Below are 23,067 nucleotides of genomic sequence, written 5' to 3' on the forward strand. Positions count from 1 at the left end.
TCTTTGAACTGCTGACTGTGGGCTGCGCTGGTCAAAGGGCTGGTAGGCTGTGGCTGCTGATGGATACCTCTGCCCCCATACGCTCGCTGGCCTCTGTATGCGGGGGCTGATGGTGCCAGGCAGCAGCCGCCCTGGCCCTTGCCTTGCCCCATGGTAATGGCACCCCCGCCCTGCCTTGCCTCACCCCGCAGGATGAGCCTCCCGCCTACCACCTCACCTACCAGAGACCCCCTGGATCTCCCCCAACCCTGCCCACCCCCCACAGGCATCCCTCCCCACAAGCAACATTGAGGTGACCATGTCCACCTTGGGCACATCCACCCAGTCTGCCATGACCACCCCAGCCACGCCCACCCAGTGGGCCATGCCCACCTGGCACCCGGCGATAAATAAGTGGGTTTTGGGTTGCAGTTTGGGCATTCGGTCTCTAAAAGGTTCACCATCACTGAGCTAGGCTTACGCATTTTTCATGTCTTTGAAAAAAGCTTTGGGGTAGGGACTTCATCAAGATGTTTTACGGACAGCAGGCCTCTGATCTCATTATGGACGAGTGGGGGTGAAATTAATGGCCTCCTGGCAGTATCTTTAGCCTAATGCACAACTAGATATTCTTGCAACGTAAACTTTTTTTTTATTATGTACAATATTAGACTGCAATCATCTTTACAGCACTTACTAGTGCAATTAACAGCACCATCACGGGGCAACATCCACACTATACAGAAGAAACACAGCTATACAATGGGTTGTTCAGTGGCATCCTCCTTACCATACAGGCAGATGAACCAAAAGAGGTATTGACAAGAGGGGCAAGGCTTAACTATCCCCTACAGTCTCTTGATGCCCCTTGCTGTTAACTAGCCACGGCAAAAGTGATGGCCTCTGGTCTGATAGCTCCAGGCCCAGCAAAGAGGCTACGGCAAGGTTTTTCAGCTTGTTCTGAAGTGGCTGGGAGGGCATGAGCTGAAAGGAAAGAAAACACAAAAGTTCGTTTCAACAGATTTGTTTTCTTGCTAAGATCTAAGCCAGTGTTCTCAACCTTTTTAATGCCATGACCCCCAACCGGTCGTAAGTCGAGGACTAAACTAGTCGTAAGTCAAGGACTACCCAACCAGTTGTAAGTCGAGGACTTTCCCCGCCCGGGAGCACCGTGCCTGCGTGGTGCCGCCCCCTGCACTGGCCAAGGTGTAGCTGACAAGCGGCAGAGACAGAACAGGCCAACCACTGGCTGGGCCACCGGCTGGCCCAGCCCAAGGGAGGTAAGGCACCCGTCGGAAAAGGGGGAAAAAATGGCGGACAGCCTTGCTTGGCGACCGCCGTGAAATGGTTGATCGACCCCAAATGGGGTCGCGACCCATAGGTTGAGAACCACTGATCTAAGCAAAGTTTTCATGGAGGGGCAGTTGGGAATCACACCAGGATCTCCTGCAACACTGTTCACGCTCAGGAACTCACCTTGCTTACTCTGTGACACTTAATTAAACCTTGTGGGTTTAAGAAGAAAGTGGAATAGGCATCGTAAATTCTGGAAAAGGAATGAAATGAAAATTAACCAAGCAAGACCACATTGTGGCATCCCCTTAGACCAGTGTTTCCCAAACTTGACAATTTTAAGGCATGAGGACTTCAACTCCCAGAATTCTGGGAGTTGAAGTCCACATGCCTTAAAATTGTCAAGTCTGGGAAACACTGCCTTAGACAAATACAGCTATAGAATTATAATATTTTTGAATGGTTATTTTACTCTGTCCTAAAAGACTTGATTAATTTTAACTGCGCTTACATCACAAGCCAATAAGCATAGCAAATCAGACCATATAAAGGAAGGATTCAAAATTGGCTGTTTTCTTGCAGACCTTTCATTACCCAACTACATAACATCATCAGTGCTAGTGCTAGTGGAAATATCCGCAAGAAAACAACCAAGCTGAGAGAGCACCAAGGACTCCACAGAGAAATCTCTCAGAAAAGGGTTAGACAGAAGTAAGATAAGGGCATTCTATGCCTGTTTTTCTATTTCAGCCTTAAGGAGTAGAGTAAGGTAGGGTAGGGTAGGATAGGATAGGATAGGAATGGAATGAATTAGAATAGAAATAGAAAAGAATAGAATAGGAATGGAATGAATTAGAATTAATAGAATAGAAATAGAATAGAAATAGAAACAGAAATAGAATAGAATAACAGAATAATAACTTTATTGTCACTTTGAAAGTACGCTAATCGGCATACATTAAAATGAAATTCCATTGCATACAGCTCTCAAAGGGTCACCAACTCCAACATACACTACATAAATATGACAAAAATAAATAAATAAATACAGAATTATGCATATACCCACATATATGACACAGAGAAACAACACAGTTTAGTTCGGGTTATGGATACATGCGCATGGCGAGAGAAACAAACCTTGCGAGTTTACCAGATGGATGGCATAGGGAACAAAGCTATTACAGAATCTGATAGTCCTGCTACAAACTATTGCTATCCCATCAGAGTCGCCTCACCTGTAAAATTCAGGTTTATTCCTGAAGAAACGCATCAGGAAGATGTGGAAAGGCAGTCCTCTAATCCGCCACCGCACTTGGATGCTCCAGTTCTCCGGATGTTGTGTCACCTTCATCACCTCAAGGTGCATATGAATAAAATAGTTCCAGGCCACAAAACGGCACAACACAACCGCCATTCGATATATCGTTAGGCCACTGGTGGTAGAAATAAGAAGAGAATGGTTCGAATAGGGAATTCCTGTATCACCTCACTGCCGAAAAGGCTACAGGTGGGCCTCAACATACGACCACAATTGAGCCCAAAATTTCTGTTGCTAAATGAGTCATATTTGTTAAATGAATTTTGCCCCATTTTACGACCTGTCTTGCCACACCTGTTAAATGAATCACTGCAATTGTTAAGGTAGTAACATGGTTCTTAAGTGAATCTGGCTTCCCCATTGACTTTGCTTGTCAGAAGGTCGCAAAAGGGGATCACATGACCCTGGGACACTGTGACCGTCGGAAATATGAGTCAGTTGCCAAGCGTCTGAATTTTGATCACATGACCATGTGTGAAAACTGTTTATAAGCCACTGTTTTCAGTCCCATTGCAACTTGGTCTCTAAACAAACTGTTGTTAACTCGAGGACTACCTGCGCTTCCTTATCTATGTACCTCAATGCATGTTTAAATAATTCTCTCACAGTGGATTTCCCATACACATGGAATGATGTCTCATACATCTATTTCTCATCTTGTCCCATGTAAGACAGATGACTATAGTAGAGTTCCTAACCTTTCCGGCTTTGCGGACTTGCTGGGGGGGGGGAGGAGGGAGGGAGGGAGAGAGAAGATGGTTCTGCGCGAGCAGCCAGCAAGCGCTCATGAGCACAGCCCCATTTGCGTGAGTGGCATCCATGCACGCCTGCCGCTCACGCAAATTGGAGTGCACATGCACATACTTGCCCGCTGTTTGCGCAAGTGAGGATGTGTGTGTGCGTGCTCGCCCGTTTCCGTGGCCTGGTTGCAAACACCTCACAGCCCACTAGAGCAGTGGTTCTTAACCTGGGCGATATTGCCCCCCAGGGGGCGATTTCATTTTTCGGGGGGCGATGGAACAAAAAGGGGCGATGCGGGGGCGAAGGAATGAAAAGGGGGCAATATGGGGGCGATGGAGCGAGAAGTTTTGGGACTTTTTTGTACAGTGAATCGCTGTATATCTGCCGTACAAAAACATCAGATCGCTCGCTATTAGTGGATTGAATTGTGTTTTCAAATGTTCCTCCAGCTAGCTTCAGTACATATGTGAATACGCATCGCTTATATTCATGCGCATTGCGCAGCAGCCTCTACCCATACAGTGGCGCGCCATTGGCCAGAATGGGCAGTGATGGAGGGGGGAGCGCTTCTTTCGAAACATCACATGCTGAGTGGCTGTCCCCTGTGACGTCAGCTGTAATGTTGACGTCACAGTTTGAGTTTTCAGCTTCGTTTTCTAATTTTTGTTGTGCTCTGTAAAACATTTTGTGTGTCTCTTTGTATTGTACTTTTTTAGCATGCACTCCAGTTTGATATTATATTTTCTTTCTGTCTTTTTAATCCTTTTTACAGTGTGCGTGACTATATATACTTTCCTCAAATCTTAATTTAGTTTCAGAATTTTTGTCTTGAAATTCTTAGGTCCTGTATTGCGGTTTGTTCTTATGCCCTTTTTATATTTCTTTTTGCGTCTTAAATTTCACTTGTAATTCAATCATTAAATGTTACTGTTTTTCTTTTCGGGCATTTCACCATCTTGCAATTGAATTTTATTTTCAATGGTCATTACATTTAAGTGTCTTGAATAAATAAGATAATAATGAAATACATATATCATGAAGTTTGGGAATAAAGTGACAGGTGGCACCAAAATTTTTCATACAGTTGAGATATGGGAAAAAGACTGGAAATAAACTATTTGTATCGATATGTCCTGATGACAATTTTAAAGAAAACAAAAAAAGTGTTTGCATAAATTGAAGAATTATTTCCTATGTTGTGAGGTTATGTTGGGGGAGGGGGGTGATGACAACTTCCTCACTGGCTCAAGGGGGCAATTTGGTCAAAAAGGTTAAGAACCACTGCACTAGAGGACCGTGACCCAGAGGTTGGGGGACCCCTGGACTACAGGTAGTCCTCGACTTACAACTGACAACTTACAAATTTTACAATCCTTTTTTGTAGCGGTCATAAAGCAAATGCTGCAGTCACTCAGTGAATCAATTGTGCACTATGGGCAGTTTTCAGCAAAACGTAAAACACACCAGGGGGAGGGACACTGTTAATTTCGAACAGTCGCTAAGCAACTGGGCATAAGTCAAGGACTATCTATAAGAGAACTACCTAAATCAAAATAACCCATCTTGAGTACCTGTCTCTGACTAGAAAAAGATTCCATCTAAGTGTAGTAAAGGCAGTCCTCATTTACAGACTTCCTTGTTTAGCAACCATTCTCAGTTATGACAGTGATGAAAAAGAAGCTTTGTGACCTATCCTCACATTCATAACTGTCCAGGTCTGTAAAGGAAAGCTGAAGATGTGGTTTCCTGCAAAGGAAAGCACAGTTTGCAGATTCACTTAGCAACCAGTTTGCTTAAGGACCAAGTTGTGGGCCCCAACTATGGTCACTAAATGAGGACTTCTTGTATTTCCTTCTGAGACATAAGAGTGGCCTAGTTGCAGCCACAGCCTTTGGACAGGAAGACTGAATCTTTGCCTTCAACGGGCATCAATGACTACAATAAAATCTATATCTACACTGGTAGTACAGATTCCTGTAGATGAGCGCTGTGTTTCATTCCCCCCAAAATCCTTGGAAACACAAACAGCACATCTGTCTGCGACATCTTAAAGCCGCTTCATCTTTTCTCGGGATCATGTGACAATTTCCAATGATCTCAAGAAAAATAACGGCTGTTTTAATAGGATATTGGCCAGGCACAAGGATTGTGCTCCTACCTTCTCCAAAGCAGTTTTTTGATACTGAACCTGAAATGTTGGATAGTCCACAAATCATTTATGTACTTTTAAACCAGGGGTCCCCAACCCCAGGTCTCTGGATCAGCACCAGGCTGCGGCATGCCAGCAACCAGGCCACACAAACAAGCGAAGCCCCATCCGCAAGATGCAGGCAGCGTGCAAAACCACGCCCCTTCCGGTCCATGGAAAAACCTCTTTCCAGGGAACTGGCCCTGGTACTCAAAAGGTTGGGGGGGGGGCTGCTCTTAAACTTTAGAAATCAGTTATATTGGGAAAAGAGGAGGCAGCTTTAATGAATCAAATAGATGACAATACAAGCCTTACTATTAATAAAATGGGGAGTGCGGCAGCTTTTAAAAGTCCTTAAGCTACTTGTCAGAAAAACTATAAAGCAGCGAGCTCAGTAGGTATTCTAGCAACTGACAAAATGCCACATCAGTACAAAGTGATGGGCCGAGACTTTTGGTTTATGCAGCTGCCTCCTACAATATGCTCTTAAATGAATGAGGGGAAATTAGCAGGTTTTCTTTTAGTGTCAGTGCTATTCATGAAATCACTAATTAGATAAGGTAGTTGCTTTATTGGATAGGGTTACCAAGAATTCAATTAGAATCATTCAGAATCTATGAAACCAATTCCAGATGCTTCCTTGATGGGTCTTTTGCCCCTCCTGTCATGCCAATTGCTAATAATCATATTTTATATAGCCAAGGAATTGTATAATTTATTATTAAAAATTATACACCTTCCTTGCTATATAGGATATGATTACTAATAATTGTCCCCATAAATGGGGAGAGGGCTAGATGGTGTACAAGAACTCTCCCCCCCCAACTATGGGTAATGGGAGTGCGGGAGGAGAATACCGTACACATTTAATAAATAAAATACATATATTGAAAAGAGGGCAAGTTATGACCTTCTCTCATGACTGGTGTGTTTTGCAAAGATTTTTCTTTGCGGATCAGATACACTGGTCATAGTTTCCTGTTTTCTAAGACCAAGGTCCAACAATAAATTGAAATTAAATTTGAGAAACGTTTCATGAGGGAAAAAAATTGCCCAGCTCTCCAATGGTTAGATCTCTTATGTAAGTGTAGACGGCATTCCTCTGTATAATCCTAAACATATTATGGAACCTTTCTCATCCATCAAAGGACAGCCCTCAGGTAACTTCCCACCTTCCCTCGCTGATTCAAGACTGACCGTGTTTTCATATGCAGAATCTCATTGATGAATTCTACGTCCTGGGAATACATTTCATAATCATGAGACTTCAAAAAAAAGGCTGGTAACTGGAGGGATGGGAGAGAGAAGAGCAAACCAAAGTGAGGAATTTATAGCTCACACATTCTCAGCAGTACATTGGCAATATTTTGCTTTGAGAGTTTTCTGCCTATATTGTGTCCAGTATAGACAAAAACTACTATTTTCTAAATTCTAATGCCTCAACTTTCCCTGAATAGGAGTTCAGATTTCACAATCTTATTTTTATTCATGAATGTGTGTTGTATCAATAATTAGTTAATAAAACATGCTGGAATCCTACATGCTTACCTCAAGTGCATGCATCAGCCCCTAGAACTGCACAAATAATTGTTCACTATTGTGGAAACGGGTGGAATATAAAAGTGTGTAAATCAAGACTCTTTGGGAATTTTTTTGGAAACCAAAATTTCAACCTGCTTGCAGAAAAGACTGAAACTAAACTCTTTTTAAGATAAATCCTGTTTCTGCAAGCTTTCAAATACAGTGCAATCTATTTTTAGCCCTCCTATTCCATCTATAACAGCGGTTCTCAACCTATGGGTCGCGACCCCAGTTGGGGTCGATCGACCACTTTTTGCGGGTCGCCAAAGGCGGTGATCCGCCATTTTGTCCCCTCCGGGGGGCGGCGCCACACACGCGCACCGCGCATGGGGGGGCGGCGCGCCTCTGAGGTGGCGCTGCGCATGCGCGCTGCGCATGGGGACGGCGCTGCGTATGCGCGCCGCGCGTGGGGGCCTTGCCCCCATGCACGCCGCGCCATGCATGCGCATAACGTTTGTGTGACGGGGATCGCCGTCACACAAACGTTGAGAACCGCTGATCTATAAAATAACGTAGGTGTTTCAGATACACAAAGCTGCTTTACAACACATTGAACTATTAATCTATGAAGTCAAATATTCTTTACATTAATAAACACATAAGCATCTGCTTTGTTATCCTTTTACCTGCAGATTATAGAAGTCAAGACTTTTAGCATGGTTTAGCACTGCCTCCTCAAATAATTGTCTTAGTCACTTTCTATAAAATATTACAATGAACAGCACTATAACCTCAAAAACTCAAAGAGGATTACTGCAAATTACAAATATTGAACAAGCAATTACAAAGCAAAAATTGTTAATCTTTCTCCGATAATTAAGAAATGCAGGTGTGCTACAATTTTAAAAAAAACCCATATTGGTGCTATCCTACAAACTGCAACAAAAGGCTAAACAGGCCACAAGACAAACATTCTGTTGTTCCTTTAAAGATTATTCCAATTTATGATAGTGAGGATTCCTAATACTGTAGAGCTTCTTTTACCAGTCCAAAGCAAAACATTAAGATATGTAGTTGCCCATAAAGGCATCCCAAAAGATGTTAGGATTTTGAGATCTATTATAACTAACTCACATGTTGTATCCTGAGGTAGCAGAGTAATTGACCAAGCCAGTACACAATTTGAATACATAAAAAGAAAGGATGATATCACATTTTAAAAAACAACAGCACTGCAGAGAAGGAATTCATCATTAAATACTTACCAACAATTTATTGAACGCATTTACTAGGTACTCTAAATATCATATCTTATTGTAATGTACTTAAAATATGTAGTTTTCCATTCCTGGCTGTTAACACGTAACTTATATAAGAAAGAGTAATTAATAGTATGTATCAGTGGTGGCGAACCTAAGGCACTTGGAGCCCTCTCTGTGGGCATGCACACCGTCACCCTAGCCCCGCCTCCCCCTGCGGCCCCCTCCTCACCAGCAGCCCTCCTGGAGGAGAGTTGCCCCCAGGCATGGCCCGCAAGGAGCAGCGCAGCCAAGGACATAGCCGGGCAGCAGGGACAAGACTCCGCCCTGGCGCCCCATAGTGTGCAGATGATGCTGCAGGGTGCGGGCGGAGGGTGTGGCTGCCATGGTGCTGCAGGGCTGCCTGGGCGATCTGTTGCTGTGGGCCATGGAGGCGGTGCATGGCCCTGCGGCTGGGCGGGTAGGCAGGGCGGGAGGCAGAGCAGGGGGGCGGTTTGGGGGCATTTGGTCTCTAAAAGGTTCGCCATCACTGGTATATATGAACAGATGAGATCAGAAAAGATCTCTTCTTTCTTAGGAGTTGCTTGAACCACAGAACGAACAATGGACCACTGAGCACTTTTCAAACCCCAGCTCTCTTTTTTTCCCAAGCTACACTTGACAAAACTGTCTCTTTCTCTCTCACACACAAGTCTTTTATCCAATGCCAAGTTCACAATCATGTAGTCTCCCAGCCAGCCCTACCATTCTACAACGGAAAAGAAAGCGAGTTCCCCAAGTAGCAAAATAGCAACGTGAGTACCTCTTCCCGTAATTTCTGCTGCATGACTTCGAGATGCTCCTCCATGTCGCGGTTATTACTGGTAGGAGAAGTGACCGGGGAGGGAGCCCCAGATGTGGCTCGGAAAGGCGCGAGGGATGCGGGTGCTGCCTCAGGCGTCTGGTAAGGTGATGGCAACGGCCAGCCATGAAAGAGATTATACAAAGAGTCTAAAGAAGTACTGTTCAGTCCTTCTCTAGGTCGTACCCTTAGATTATCCTCTCGCCTCCCATTCTCCAAAATGATGGCATCTTCCATGCTTTCAGGAGGGGAGGGAACAGTTGGCTGGAAAAGGGGCCTAGTCTCCGGGCTGCTGAATTTCAGTCCATAATTGATTACAGTACAGTTTTCTACAGAAGGTTGAGGCAGAGCCGGATGGCGAGGGGCAGCTTCTGTCAGCTTCTTAGAGAATAGGGAGTGAAAAGTCAGTCTTACTGATGTGGAAGAGACAAGCTCAGGAGGTAATTTATCCGAGGAGGCAGCCACATCCTTTAAAAAAAAAAAAAAAAGGGAGAGAGATTTCAGAATAATGAACCTAATGATAAAAAAACATATTCAGTCCTTGGCGTTCCGGAAAGGCGGAAGCAGCATTTCCCTCAGCTTATTATCTCTGGGCTGTCTGATCTCACCTGATAGATCTGCACCTTGACAAGCCTTTTTCACGGAAAAGGAAGTGTGCTTTTATCTCAGTAATGCCTGCTGAGCACAGAACTCATTCTTTTACAGAACAGAATTTGGATAATTTAAGAAAAATCTTTGATATTTAAATACATCCCGTTTGGTTGTTTGGTTTTTATTTTTTTGTTTATTAAGGACCAACCACAAGATAAGTTACAGGCCATAATTTACTCTACTTTGAGATAAGAAATCTTCTTGGAACTATGGGGTGTCAAAGCTATAACATTTCTGCATGGTACAGGATAAAATAAAATAAAAAAAGATTGTAAACTTGGCTCATGAAAATGAAGGTCAAATCTAATATAAGACAAGAACCCAGCAATCCTTTTGCAGGCCAAAAAAAATAATAATAACCTTAGAGCAGGCAAAGCAAGTACAGACTGAGGTTTATAACTCATATGCTGATTTGACTAGAAACGGGAATGAAATACAATACTAATATTCAAACACATCTCATACATTCCAATGCAAGACCTTGCCCCCCCCATCTTTTCTTCTTCTTCTATCTCTGATCTTTAAATGGCATATAAGCGGCCATACTGCAAGACTAAAACTAATTTCATTCAATGCAGCTAATCCTGTATTATGCCGGGATTTAATCCCTGCCCCTCGGGTCACATCAACAACCGAGTAGCAACTTTTGGAAAGGCTGCCAGCCACACCTCCTAAGATTTTCAAGCGGTAGATAAAACCCCGCTTTTACCCGCAGGTTACACATCCCTGCAGAGGCAGCAGAGCCTCGACTGATCAGCCGAGCGAGCTGTCACTGGAGAAGCACCGGAGGAGGAGTGAAGTCACAGGCAAACCTTAGAAAACCAGCTAATATCAACCGTGTTATAATCCTCCTCCGTTCAACCCGGCAATTCTAACCGGGTCCAACCAAGGTTTTGTCCAGCCCAGCACCGCCGATCCCCCGCAAGGGAGATCTGCAAAGGTGACTGATCCGCGATCTCAGCCTAAACGGATCCAATTGCTTCTGTCTTCTCCGCGGTCTGCCGATCCATTGCCCCCCCCCCCCGCTTTCCAACAAGCTTGCTCCCTGCTTTTGCCTCCTCTTTCCCGCGAGCAGCTGGGGATGCCCGGCCACGCCCGTCCGCCGCCTTTCACTCACCCGCTGCCGCAACCGCACCGGGTGGCACCAGCGCGCCGACTCGCCCTGGCCCAGGCGGAACGGGCTGGTGCCGCCGTCCCACCGCCAGGAGCAGCGGGCCCCCACGCGCAGGGCCGCCTTCGGGCTCCGCTGGTACATGGCGCGCGCGCGAGGCGGCCTTCTTCCTCGCCGCGCTCCCCCCTCCCCCGGCCCGCGAGCCCCGAGCAGCGAACCCCGCCGCCACTTCAACCGGCTTCAAGGCACGACGCTTGCGCTAACTATTGCGCAGGCGCACGTCTCTAGTCTCCTTGACCGAAGGAGGAAATGGTACGCCAGCCGCAGACCCGGCGTGAACTTGGCGAGCCCAGCGACGCCTCTTCAGCGCGCCTGCGCACTGAGAAGGTCGGCCAGGGCGCCCGTCGGCCGTCCTGCTGCTTTTTCCCAGCAAGACTTCCGGTTCTTGGCTCTAATTGAGGGAGTTCTCCGGACGGGCAGCGAGCGCGCTGGGATTACACGTGGAGCTTGCAAGGAAATGTCACCCCGTGTGGAAAGGCACCCAGTGGTGTTTCCCCCCCCCATCATATTCCATTACATTCCCTCAATTTTCTCCTAGTTCTTCTGGGCTATACTTTTAGCGAGTGAACATTTCAAATCCTGTTCTTTTTCAACCTTGGAATATTTGTGTACTGTACTGCAAAAACCTTCAGGTTGCTTCAGTGATGATTGAATCAGTGATGCCCTTGTGGATGGCATTCAGGAGGATCCGAAGGACCAAGTTGTTTCCTAGTGTGGGAAGTCACCCTCTCCCCAGAAAGAAATATTTTTGGAAATATTTAAAAGACAGAATATATTTCCCTAAAGGATTTAAAGGCAGAACACCCCCCCCCCCAAAGTCTCTCTGTCCCAAACAGAAACCAAGTCTGCAGATATGCAGATGTGATAATCTTGTCAGAAAGACTGGAGTCAGGAAACTGGGATTAGGAAGAAAGATCCCTAGAATCAACAACCCCTCACACCAAAAATCTAAGAGTCATCAGCCACAGTCCCAGGGGAGCAGGATATGACCTTTGGGACATAATAGGATTAACCCGCCACCGTCAGAATACCAGAAAGGCACACTCAGACTCAGGTCAAAGTTCATGCCACAGGAACAACTCCAAACAAAAGGCTCCAGAGGGTATAAAAACCCACTCCCTACAGGTGCTCACTCCTCTTTTCTTCCAGAGCCATCTTTCTGTCTGGCTCTCCTCTTCAATAAACTGCAACCTTCTTTCTAAAGCAGTCGCCATGTAGTTTATTCCCGGCTTGGACTGAACCATGATGAAGACTTTTCCTTCAACACCAAGCCATTCTACAATTTAGATAATCCTCAACTTACGACCACAATTGAGCTCAACATTTCTGTTGCTAAATGAGATGTTGAATGAACTTTACGATCTTTCTTGTTAAGGTACTAACAGTGTTGTTAAGTGAATCTGGCTTCCCCATTGACTTGGCTTGTTAAAAAGTTGCAAAAGGGGATCACATGACCTTGGAGCATGGCAACGGTCATAAGCATGAATCAGTTGTCAAGCATCTGAATTTTGATCACATGATCGTGGGGAATGGTGCAAAAGGTGTAACTAAAAAATGGTTATAAGTCACTTTTTTCAGTGCCATTGTAACTTTGAACAGTCACTAAATGAACTGTTGTAAGTTGAGGACTACCTGTAAAATCCTTTTTTTATTTTAATTGATCATTGGATTTGGGCAGTCTGGTTTTGTTTTGCTATTCATTTTTAATTTCTACTGTTTTCATTTTATTTATAAATGGCTGTGGGGCTATTCTGATTGAGGGTTGGTGTAAATGTAATAAATATTTTGGATGTAGATAGAAAAAATAGAGTGATTGGCTCAAAGGCAGGCAAAATACAGCTTCCTTTTTCCTTACACTGCTTTGAAATAGCCATAACTCCTGCCCTCCCTCCCTCTCCTGCGCCCCAGGTTCTTAAACTCAGTCTGGTATGAAACAAGCATCTGTAATCAGATGCATGGAAAATTTGAAAGGTATACACAACCTTTTGGAAAGTATGAGAATACATTGCAACAATGGATGGGGGAGGGAGGGTTTGCTCATTCCCAAAAGTGTATTACCTGTAATCCTCAACTTACAACAGTTCGTTTGGTGACTGTTCAAGGAGCACAGTGGCTCACATAGTTAGGATGCTGGGTTGACAATCAGCAAGCCCATATTCCAGACCCGAGTGCTGCTGTGTGGAGGGGGTGAGCTCCCGTCATCTGCTCCAGCTCCTGCTGACCTAGCAGTTTGAAAGTGAGCAATCACAAGTAGATAGATAGGTACCACTTCGGTGAGCACATTAACGGGACCATAAAAGAACCCCTTAACTGGGCATCCCCCTGGCAAAGTGGTGTCACTGGCTAATCCTTTCAACTCAGAAGTGCATTAGATCAGTGATGGCGAACCTTTTAGAGACCAAGTGCCCAAAAACCGCCCCGCCATCCACCCCTGGTCACCCATAGGGCCACCCACTGCCTCCACAACCCACTGCAGCAGATTACCCATGTGGCGCTGCAGTGCCATGATGGCCACGCCCTCCACCCACACCCCACAGCATCATCTGTACGCGACGGGGTGCAAGGACAGAGTTGTCCCTGCTGCCTGGCTGCCATGTCCTTGCCTGCGCTGCTCTGCATGGGCTGTGCCCGTAGGTGACTCTCCTCTGGGGGGGTCTGCTGGTGAGGGGGCCATGGGGGGAGGTGGGGCTAGAGCGAGGATGCGCGTGCCCACAGAGAGGGCTCTGAGTGCCACCTCTGGCACGCGTACCATAGGTTCGCCACCACTGCATTAGATGCTTCCAACATGAATAGAACAGGATGGGAGTGACTATTCAAAGTTACAATGGTGCTGAAAAAGGAGACTTACAACTGGTTCTTGCACTTATGAGCACTGCAGTCACATTATCAAATTATGGCACCTGGCAATTGGCATGCATTTATGATGGTTGCAGTATCCCAGGATCATTTGATTCCATTTGCAACTTTCCCAGCCAGCTTCTGACAAACAAAATCAACGGAAATACTTTTTGCTTAACAACTGTGTGATTTACTTAATGACCACAGCTAAAAAGATTATAAAATTGGGCATGACTCACGTAACTGCTTTTCTTAGCAATGGAAGTTCTGGTCACCATTGTGATCCTAAGTTAAGGACCACCTGTATAGCTATTCGCCAGAATGTTTCCTGTCATCTACTCTTCACATAGAATTTTTGCTGCAATCTCTGCTAACCTTTGTCCCCTTTCTGAAGACTCAAAAGACTACATTTGGAATTTTGAGACTGTGTTCTTTGACAAAACACAACGCTTTTGGCTGAAGTCATCCATCATTTTTCAAAAAAAATTCTAGCTGATAAATTTGTCTCTTCTTTAAAAGAAAGCACAAGTTTCCTTTAAAAAACCAAATTTTTGCTGAGGACAGAGCACGAGAGTGTCATCCTGGAAATTAAGCCGTGAGCCCTTGATTTGGAGCTGCGTAGGGTTAACAACAATGGTGATCTTTGTGGTAGACCTCTCTCCATACTTAATTATAATATCCTTTCTGTCCCATAAAAAAAAGAACTGCCTTGCCACTAATGGTTAATATACTGCCACTGATGGTTAATATACTCCCACAAGATTGCCCGGGCTGCAAAGGCGTGGTCAAGAGAATTTGCAAACACTAGTGCATTATTATTTTTGTCAATGGTTGCAACCTATTAATTTTCCATTGTGACCGATCTGGTGAGAACTCTCTATTTTTGTTACTAGAAAAAAGCCTACTTATTCATTCATTTAGCACCATTTCAGACTGACCGCTTGTCAAAAGATTCTGAGCAGCTTAAAAGGTTAAAAGTAATAAAACAAACATTATATTATCAAGGTGACCAAACTGAGATAGTTATGGTCCCATTAAAGAAATATCTAGGGAGATCACCAGATTTTGTTTATGATTAACTTGAGAAAGATTTGGATTTACTACTGGCAATCTTGGTTGGCTGATTTAGTTCTGCTTAGACCAGTGATGGCGAACCTTTTAGAGACCGAGTGCCCCAAAACTGGCCCCGTCCCTGCTCCACCCCCTGCCCTGCCCCCACCCCGTCCCCCACCCCACCTGCCTGCAGGGCCACTCACCGCCTCCAGGGCCCACCACAGATCACCCAGGCAGCCCAGCAGCACCATGGCCACGCCCTCTGCCCGCGCCCCGCAGCATCAACTATGCGGGATGGGGCATGAGGGCAGAGTCTTTTCTATGCTGCCTGGTTGCCATGTCCTTGGCTGCGCTGCTCCATGTGGGCCACACTCGGGGGCAACTCTCCTCCGGGGGGGCTGCTGGTGAGGAGGGGGTCATGCGAGGCTGGGGCAACGGCATGTGTGCCCACAGAGAAGGCTCCAAATGCCACCTCTGGCACCCGTGCCATAGGTTCACCACCAGTCTGCAAACTGTATTAATTCTCTGGCCTTCCCCCCCCCCCTCTTTTTTTTTAATTTGGCTGAATTGTATTGTATTCAATATTTTGGTCTTTAAAATAAGTGTAACTATATACAAAAATGTGCGTGTATATAATGCATTAGTTAGGGACATCTATGTGGGTGGGTGTGTATACACACACACATTTTGATGACCCTAACGCATCTCTAATATTACTACAAGGTATTCCTAATACATTCACCCATTAATACAAGGGTGTCAAACTGCTGGTCCGCAGGCCAGATGCATCATAGCAAAACCACGCCCACCCCATTGCCGATACGTGTCGTTGCGAGTTTGACACCCCTGCATTAATACATTAAACAAATAAAAGGGCATTATTACGCTTCGTAATTTTAGTCCTGCTTCAACTGAATCATTTGCTAAGCACACCATTCATTCTTTACTCATGCTTCATGTCCACCCTATACTCTCTTATCGCAGCAATCAACTTTCAACTCCATGGAGAACAATCCCTAATTCATGTCTGTTCTCTTAATGTGCTTCTTCTAAATCAGTGGTTCTCAACCTTTTTAATGTCACGACCCCCCAACCGGTCGTAAGTCGAGGACTATTCAACCGGTTGTAAGTCGAGGACTACTCAACTGGTGCAGCACCGTTTGCAGAATGGGACTTTTGGCGGGCTCAGCAGGGCAGAGACAGCCTGGACAATTCCTATTGGCTTTTGAAAGCCAATAGAATTAGACTCTATTCAAGAGAGTCTATTCTATTGGCTTTCAAAAGCCAATAGAATAAAAGGGAGTAGCACAGCTAAGGAAAAGGGGAAAAAAATGGCGGACTGCGTTGTTTGGCGACCCCCGTGAAATGGTCGTTCGACCCCAAATGGGGTCCCGACCCACAGGTTGAGAACCACTGTTCTAAATCATCAAATATACAATAAACTTTCATGTTTCACACATACCTAAATTAAAAAAAAACACTTGCCTTCCCCATAATCATATTTTGTCCTATCATCTACTATTAAATCTCTTGTTAGTTAAAGGGACCTGACAAGGATCAACAAAGAATGAGAAATGCCAGTTTTATTTCAAACAACCTTTTCCAACTACATCGTGTAATTGAGAATTAAAATAAACTAAACTAGAATGAGATCTGAATTTCGACCCCAAAGTGCTAAATCCATTTTGATTAAATTGGATATTTTTATTGCACATATCCCTTCCAACATTTTCTTATTTGTCAAGACAAAAGCACAGGACTCTAGCCTGTCCTTTCCTAACATTTAAGTAAAGTCAGCATGGCACAGTATCTCCAAGTGAAGATAACTTAATTCAGTTCTATCACATTTTAAACAATGTTTTAAATCTGCATTCAAGTTTCCAGGTGGGTCAAATTCCCACGTTTACAGCATATGATGATCTAATAAATCTGTTCTGCTTTCATTCTCATTTGGAGTCCTCTATTTGGATCACAAATTTTGAAAGAAAGGTAGGGGGGGGGAGGAATTTCAAATACAATTTCAGATACAGTAAAAGCTAATTAAACGAACTTCCAGTTGCAAAGAAGAAATGAGAAGGATTTCAAATTTTAAAAAAAAAACTAGCATAAAGCAAACAAGACCGTACCTTTAAAATACAGGCAGATGTGAGAAGGTCTCTTGAGTTACAACTCCTGGACCCTTCATCATTGACTATGTTAACTGGAGCTGCTGTCAGTTGTACTTTAACATCATCTAGAGCAGGGCTTCCCGATCTTGGCAACTTTTAAGATGTGTGGCCTTCAATTCCCAAAATTGGCCAGCCAACATAGCTGCCTTGGAAAGTTGCCAAGTTTGGGAACTGTTGTTCTAGAGCAAGGGTAGGCAACCTTGGCTCTTTTATGACTCGTGGACTTCAACTCCCAGAATTCCTGAGCCAGCATGGCTCAGCTTGGAAGCCTCTCCCTTTCCCCTCAGCATGGCTGGCTCAGGAATTCTGGGAGTTGAAGTCCACGAGTCATAAAATAGCCAAGGTTGCCTACCCCTGTTCTAGAGGACCAGATTCACCACCCCAATACTGTATATGGAGTAAGTAGCAAACAATACTAAATGGCTTCTACTCTGATCTAAAGAAGCAAACCTAAGAAAAGTTATGCTACCCCCTTAGTCAGATCTAATAACGGAGAAGAGGAAGATTTCAATAACTAATACTTTAACAACGCTGTTGGCTATGTTGTCCTACTTCCTATAGACAACATTATCTGTTAACAGCCAAGTTTTTGGTCCATTTCCCTTACCAAGGTCTGGTATTGCAATACAGATACTTGTGGTGGATCCACTTGGCTTCATGAGGACTTCCTGCTACTATCCACAGTGGCTTCATCTGCCATGAGCTTGGGGCCAGATTGTACAGCCCCTTATTCTGTTTCAGGGGAATCCTGGGAACATGATGGTTACTTTTGCAAATGGCATTCTTGTAAGGGACTGTTAAAACATTGGAGTTCTTTGTCTTTTCCAAAAAGGCTGAATCATCCAGGCTTTGAGCATCCATCACGGGAGAAGAAGATTCTTCAGGAACGTGGGCTGCCTCTTCCATCTGCCTAATGATCAATGGTTCTGGATCATGGGGATGGCTCAGAGCAGTGCCTTTAGGTCTAAGGGAGAAAAAGAGCAGTTATTTAGATAGATCAGGGAAGATTAAAAAAAACCATGAAAGTAAATTATACAGATGTATAATTGTGGATCTACTGTATAAAACTGGTCCACCAGAGCAGGAAGGCAGGACATGTTGCATGTCCCAACTATTAGGGAAGTATTTCTGGTGGGAACAAGAAAAAGGGCCCTCTCTGTGGTGGCTCCCACCCTGTGATATATCATTCCCCTGGAGATAGAAAGACTGGCTCCCATCCTGATATTTTTCTGAAAGGCCCTGAAGACCTGGTCAGCAGGCTTGAGGACCCCAAGTTGATATGAAACCAATCAAGTGGCTGGTTTGATTGTATTCATCAACTGTGTATGTGTGTGTTTGTGTGTATGTGCTTGATTGTGGATTAGTAATGTAAGCTGCCCAGACTCACCATGGGTGAATTGAGTGGGCATATAAATTTGTTTAATTAATTAGGTTTATAGCTTTTACAGTGACATCCATGGGCTAAAAAGTGGATTAGTTTTCTTATTCCCATAGTAGAAACTGCCAAAAGGGAGAAAAACCCAGAAACTGTCATGCAGAAGATGAACCAGAGTTGCTCCAGAAGACGGGACAAGAAACAATTAGCTCACATGACAAGGAAACAAATGTTAGTAAGACATCTGGAATCATTTCCTAACAGCAAGAGCTGTTCAACCATGGAACTGGCTGACTTAGCAAGTGATGAATTTGCCTTCAGTGGAGATGTTTAAGTAAAAGCTGGGTCTTCTTCTGATTTGGATGCTGTATTAGTGGATTCTTGAACTGTCTTACAACAGTAGTAACTGATTGTCACAAGTGCGGTTGTAACTCAACACATTGAAAGGTGCTGAACTGGGTTGGGGAAGACTCTGCAATTTTTCAATTCCGATCCAAGTGTTGCTTCACAGCTAGTCTTTCTAGTTCATTTGCTGTTGTTCCTACAGTGATGTGCTTATAGTTATCACTGCAGGCTGAACTATCAAGCCCAAGCTTTTGGACCCTTTGTGATTCCTTGGAAATGAAGATAAAAAGAGACTATAAAGCGAGAAAGGGGAAGATTTACTTGCTGTCTGATCTCTGAGTTGCTCTTGGTGAATCAGGGTTATTCCTTATATCACCTAAAAAAGTAGGAAGGATCAAATGTCATGTTACTAATCCATACTAATACATTGTAGGTTCTGTGTTAAAAGACTGTTTCAGATGAGATTGCAATCATATACAGGTAGTCCTCAACTTATAACAGTTCATCTAGTGACTGTTCAAAGTCACAACAGTACTGAAAAAAGTGACTTATGACCCTTTTTCACAGTTATGACTTTTGAAACATCCCCCATGATCGTGTGATCAAAATTCAGATGCTTGGCAACCGGCTTTTTTTTAGTGCAATTGTAACTTTGAATGGTCGTTAAATGAATTGTTGTAAGTTGGGGACCACCTGTATTATATGACAGAGTGATTAGAGAGCCACGTTTTCCACATAGAGCAGTGATGGCAAATCTTTTAGAGACTGATGCCCAAACTGCAACCAAAACTCACTTATGCATCGTCGGGTGCCGGGTGGGTGTGGCCCATTGGGTGGGCATGGCTGCCTTGGTAACAGCAGACTGGATGGGACTAAAAAGTTCAATCAATCAATTCCAACTTTGCGAGATCTTTTTTTTTTCCCACAAGTTGAAATTGATTGATTGATTGATTGAACCTTTTTTTTTTTTGCACACGGCGGCAGAGGCCTAAAGCGAAAAGGTTTTATAAACTGAGGAGACGGTGCATGTGCCCACAGAAAGGGCTCCGAGTGCCGCCTCTGGCACCCATGCCATAGGTTCGCCACCACTGACATAGAGGTTTCATCTTCCATTCTCAGTCAATGAATCTAAACACAGGGGGAAAAATGTACCTTGGTTAGATGGACCAGCAAGATGATTCAGAATAAAGAAAATTATTATTTTTTCACAAACAGGCAAGCCTGGTAAACATCTTCAGAGACTTGAGGGTACTTTGCAAGTATTTGTTTAAAAGTGAATCCTTTGCAGTAGCCAGGGGCAATCTCTGGCCCTTGGCCCTAGTCTTTGGATGAATGCATATTTCAATGAAGTAATTTTATTTTGGGTGTTTCAAGTTTTGAGGACTGTTGTTTTTCCCATCTGTTGTTTGAATGTGCCCCCCCCCAGGCAAAATGCAAACTTTTGTGGGAAGTCAGCTCCCCCCACAGAGAAGGAAATATTAAAAGGGCAGAATATTATATTTCCTCAAAGGATCTTAAAGAGGCAGAAAAGCATACCCAGTTTTTCTTAATAGCCCCAAGTTTTCCTCCCCCAAGTAGAAACCAGCTCTGTAGAAATGCAGATGTGGTAATCCATTCAGGAAGATTGGATGCTTCAAGCTAGAAGATTAAGAAGACAAAGACACCTAAAATCTGCATACCCCATCCAAGACAAGACAGGATTAACCCACAGATGCCAAGGGGGCACACTCAAGACTCAGGTCAAAGGACACGACACAGGAAATACAAAGCCTCAAACAGGAACAGGAAACAAACTCAAGAGCCCCAGAAGGTATAAAATCCACTCCCTACATGTGCTCCCTCTCTTTTCTTCCAGAGTCATCTTTCTGTCTGGCTCTCCTCTTCAATAAACACCAACCTTCTTTCTAAAGCAGTCGCCATGTTGTTTATTCCTGGCTTGGACTGGACCCTGATGAAGCCTTTTCCTTCAACACTTCACTCCCCAAAGCATTCACACCAATGCTTTACATATTCCCAAACTCTTGTTAGGTAAAGTTGATAGCTAGGTATAAATGTGATTTTTTTTTTACCAGGTAGTCCTCGAGTTATGACAGTAATGGAGCCTACTCATCACAGTCATAACTCATTAAGGTCATAAAGCAAGTTAGTCAGGTGACTGACCCTATTTTGCAATCTTTTTTTGTGGTGGTGGTTAAGCAAATGCAGTGGCCATTAAGCAAACCAATGGTTTGCAGTGTGGGCAGCTTTGCCAAAAAATGGAAGTAAATGCCAGCTTTTGGCAAAACCATTGTAAAATGTGGCTGTGTGATTGCAGGATGCTGCACACAGGCATAAATGTGATCCGGTTGCCAAGTGTCCAAAATGCAATCATGTGACTGCAAGGAGGATGGCTGAATGTTGGAGCTTCGAATCCAGGTTGTAACCAACCTCCAGGTAGGTCTGTCAGAACTTCAAACAGTTGCTAAGCAACCAGTCGTAAGTCAAGGACTACCTGTATACCTCCCCCCCCACACAAACACATACTCATCAGACATCACTCACTTGGTCTTTTCTCAGGTTCTTCTGCGCTTTCAGCAGAGTTCTTGAAGCGGCTGTAGGAACATTTCTTAGCTATCAGGCTGTCCTTTTCAGAGCTCCCCCTGGAGGAAGGGAGGGGAAAAAGAAGCAGGGGGTGGAAATGATGAGGCAGCAGGAAGCAATGGGTGGGGCAGGAGCATCAAGCCAAAATGCAACAGGACAAAGGATGTGTTGTAGGGGAAAGACGCATGAAATAGAATCAAGATGGTGGTCCACAGCTTCCCTTGCCCAGGAAGGAACATTTACGGTATTTTTATACCTCTCATCAGCATATCTAAAAAAGTCATCCATTAAAAAAAAAACCCACTGCCCTAGAATAATATCCATCTAAAAATACAACTGAAATTCATCAAAAAGTAATATATATATTATGCTACAGCCTTGAAAAAGAAGTGAAAATATCTACCATTAGCACAGCAGATGGAGGACATGTCTGGGCAGAAGTCAGGAGAGGGAGAATCTCAAGGATTTGGGAAGACCTCTGTTCTTTTAAGGCTGAATCTGCTGGAAACTACCATCATTTTTGGATACAGTATGAAAAGTTAAGAGGGGTCCCTTGGGGATCTATGAGATGGTTGTTTCCTTGCAGACGTTTCATTACCCAAACTAGCAGTGGGTAATCTGAAAGAAAACAATCAAGCTCAGACAGCATCAAGGAACCTTCATTCAACCCTGAGCTACAAATATTCTCCTTATGTGTACACTTTGAGAGCAAACAACTAAATTTCATTTTTAATGTGAGCCATTGTGCCCACAGTAAAAAATGACAATAAAGGTTATCTATCTACCTACCTACCTACCTACCTACCTATAATAATAAATAATAATAACAATGATAATAACAATAACAATAATAAATTTGGAAGGGACCTTGGAGGTCATCTAGTCCAACCCCCTGCTCAGGCAGGAAACCCTATACCATTTCAGACAAATGGCTGTCCATTAAAAACTTCCAGTGTTGGAGCATTCACCGCTTCTGGAGGCAGGTTGCTCCACTGGTTAATTGTTCTAACTGTCAGGAGGTTTCTCCTTAGTTCTAGGTTGCTCCTCTCCTTGATCAGTTTCCATACACTGCTTCTTGTCCTGCCTCCAGGCGCTTTGAAAAATAGCTTGACTCCCTCTTCTTTGTGGCGGCCCCTGAGATATTGGAACACTGCTATCATGTCCCCCCTCATCCTTCTCTTCGTTAAACTAGACATACCCAATTCTAGCAACCGTTCCTTGTATGTTTTAGCCTCCAGTCTCCTAATCACCTTTGTTGCTCTTCTCTGTACTCTTTCTAGAGTCTCAACCTACCTACCTACCTACCTATCTATCTATCTATCTATCTATCTATCTATCTATCTATCTATCTATCCTTTAAAATTAAGAGTCTTGGAGAAGGCTCTTGTGCTTTGAAAATCAAAAGTAATTGGAAAAGATTGATAGCAGACAAAATATGAAATACTTTCATGGATGACAAAGGATAGGCTAACAAGAACCCTAAGACCCAGTTATACAGACAATCCTGGTAAAATATGTCACAAAGAATTAGGAGTGACCCAGCATCATCAGTCTCACTTCTAACGGTCAATCCAGCCAGATAGTATTTTAGACCTCTGCTACAATACAGGTAATCCTTGCTTATTGAAAGTAACTGGGACCAGGAACTCTTTTGTTGCCAAGCAAGCAGTCTTAAGACACAATGTCATGTGACTGCACCAATTTATGATGGCAGTTCCACCAATCTCATTTGCCAACGTGAAA

The 23,067-nt window shown here is 44.0% G+C and overlaps 2 protein-coding genes across 4 annotated transcripts in view; both read right to left on the bottom strand.

The window, feature by feature from the left end:
• Positions 1-611: 611 nt before the first annotated feature.
• CUNH6orf136 (chromosome unknown C6orf136 homolog) lies at positions 612-11,148 on the bottom strand. The gene is made up of 6 exons (XM_039341865.1): positions 10,912-11,148; positions 9,105-9,611; positions 6,720-6,808; positions 2,511-2,708; positions 1,456-1,525; positions 612-963 (listed from the first exon to the last, which is right to left on the bottom strand). The coding sequence occupies exons 1-6, from the start codon at positions 11,047-11,049 to the stop codon at positions 817-819; spliced, it is 1,149 nt and encodes a 382-aa protein (XP_039197799.1). The 5' UTR covers positions 11,050-11,148; the 3' UTR covers positions 612-816.
• Positions 11,149-16,974: 5,826 nt separating this feature from the next.
• ATAT1 (alpha tubulin acetyltransferase 1) overlaps positions 16,975-23,067 on the bottom strand; it is a 30,811-nt gene continuing 24,718 nt past the window's right edge. The window contains exons 10-12 of one of the 3 annotated variants that reach the window (XM_039341866.1): positions 21,286-21,383; positions 19,066-19,120; positions 16,975-17,988 (exon numbers count right to left, since the gene is read on the bottom strand). In XM_039341866.1, the coding sequence (XP_039197800.1) occupies positions 17,628-17,988; positions 19,066-19,120; positions 21,286-21,383 (514 nt within the window). In that variant the 3' untranslated portion in view covers positions 16,975-17,627. Of the gene's footprint in view, positions 17,989-19,065; positions 19,121-19,787; positions 19,873-21,285; positions 21,384-23,067 lie in introns of those variants that run through there. The other 2 variants (XM_039341868.1, XM_039341867.1) reach the window with 2 other exon arrangements.

This window comes from Crotalus tigris, unplaced genomic scaffold, assembly GCF_016545835.1.
Source record: "Crotalus tigris isolate CLP2741 ecotype Arizona unplaced genomic scaffold, ASM1654583v1 scf7180000017773.841730, whole genome shotgun sequence".
Lineage (NCBI taxonomy): Eukaryota > Metazoa > Chordata > Lepidosauria > Squamata > Viperidae > Crotalus > Crotalus tigris.

Bases quoted from the DNA above. Each gene is read 5' to 3' on its own strand.
- CUNH6orf136 (XM_039341865.1), bottom strand. From the start codon at position 11,049: ATGTACCAGCGGAGCCCGAAGGCGGCCCTGCGCGTGGGGGCCCGCTGC. The intron at 2,709-6,719 runs GTCAGTCTTGAA...TTCTACCACCAG, and splicing joins ATTCTGCATATGAAAACACG to TGGCCTAACGATATATCGAA. The intron at 1,526-2,510 runs GTGAGGCGACTC...TTCCTTTTCCAG, and splicing joins AATAAACCTGAATTTTACAG to AATTTACGATGCCTATTCCA.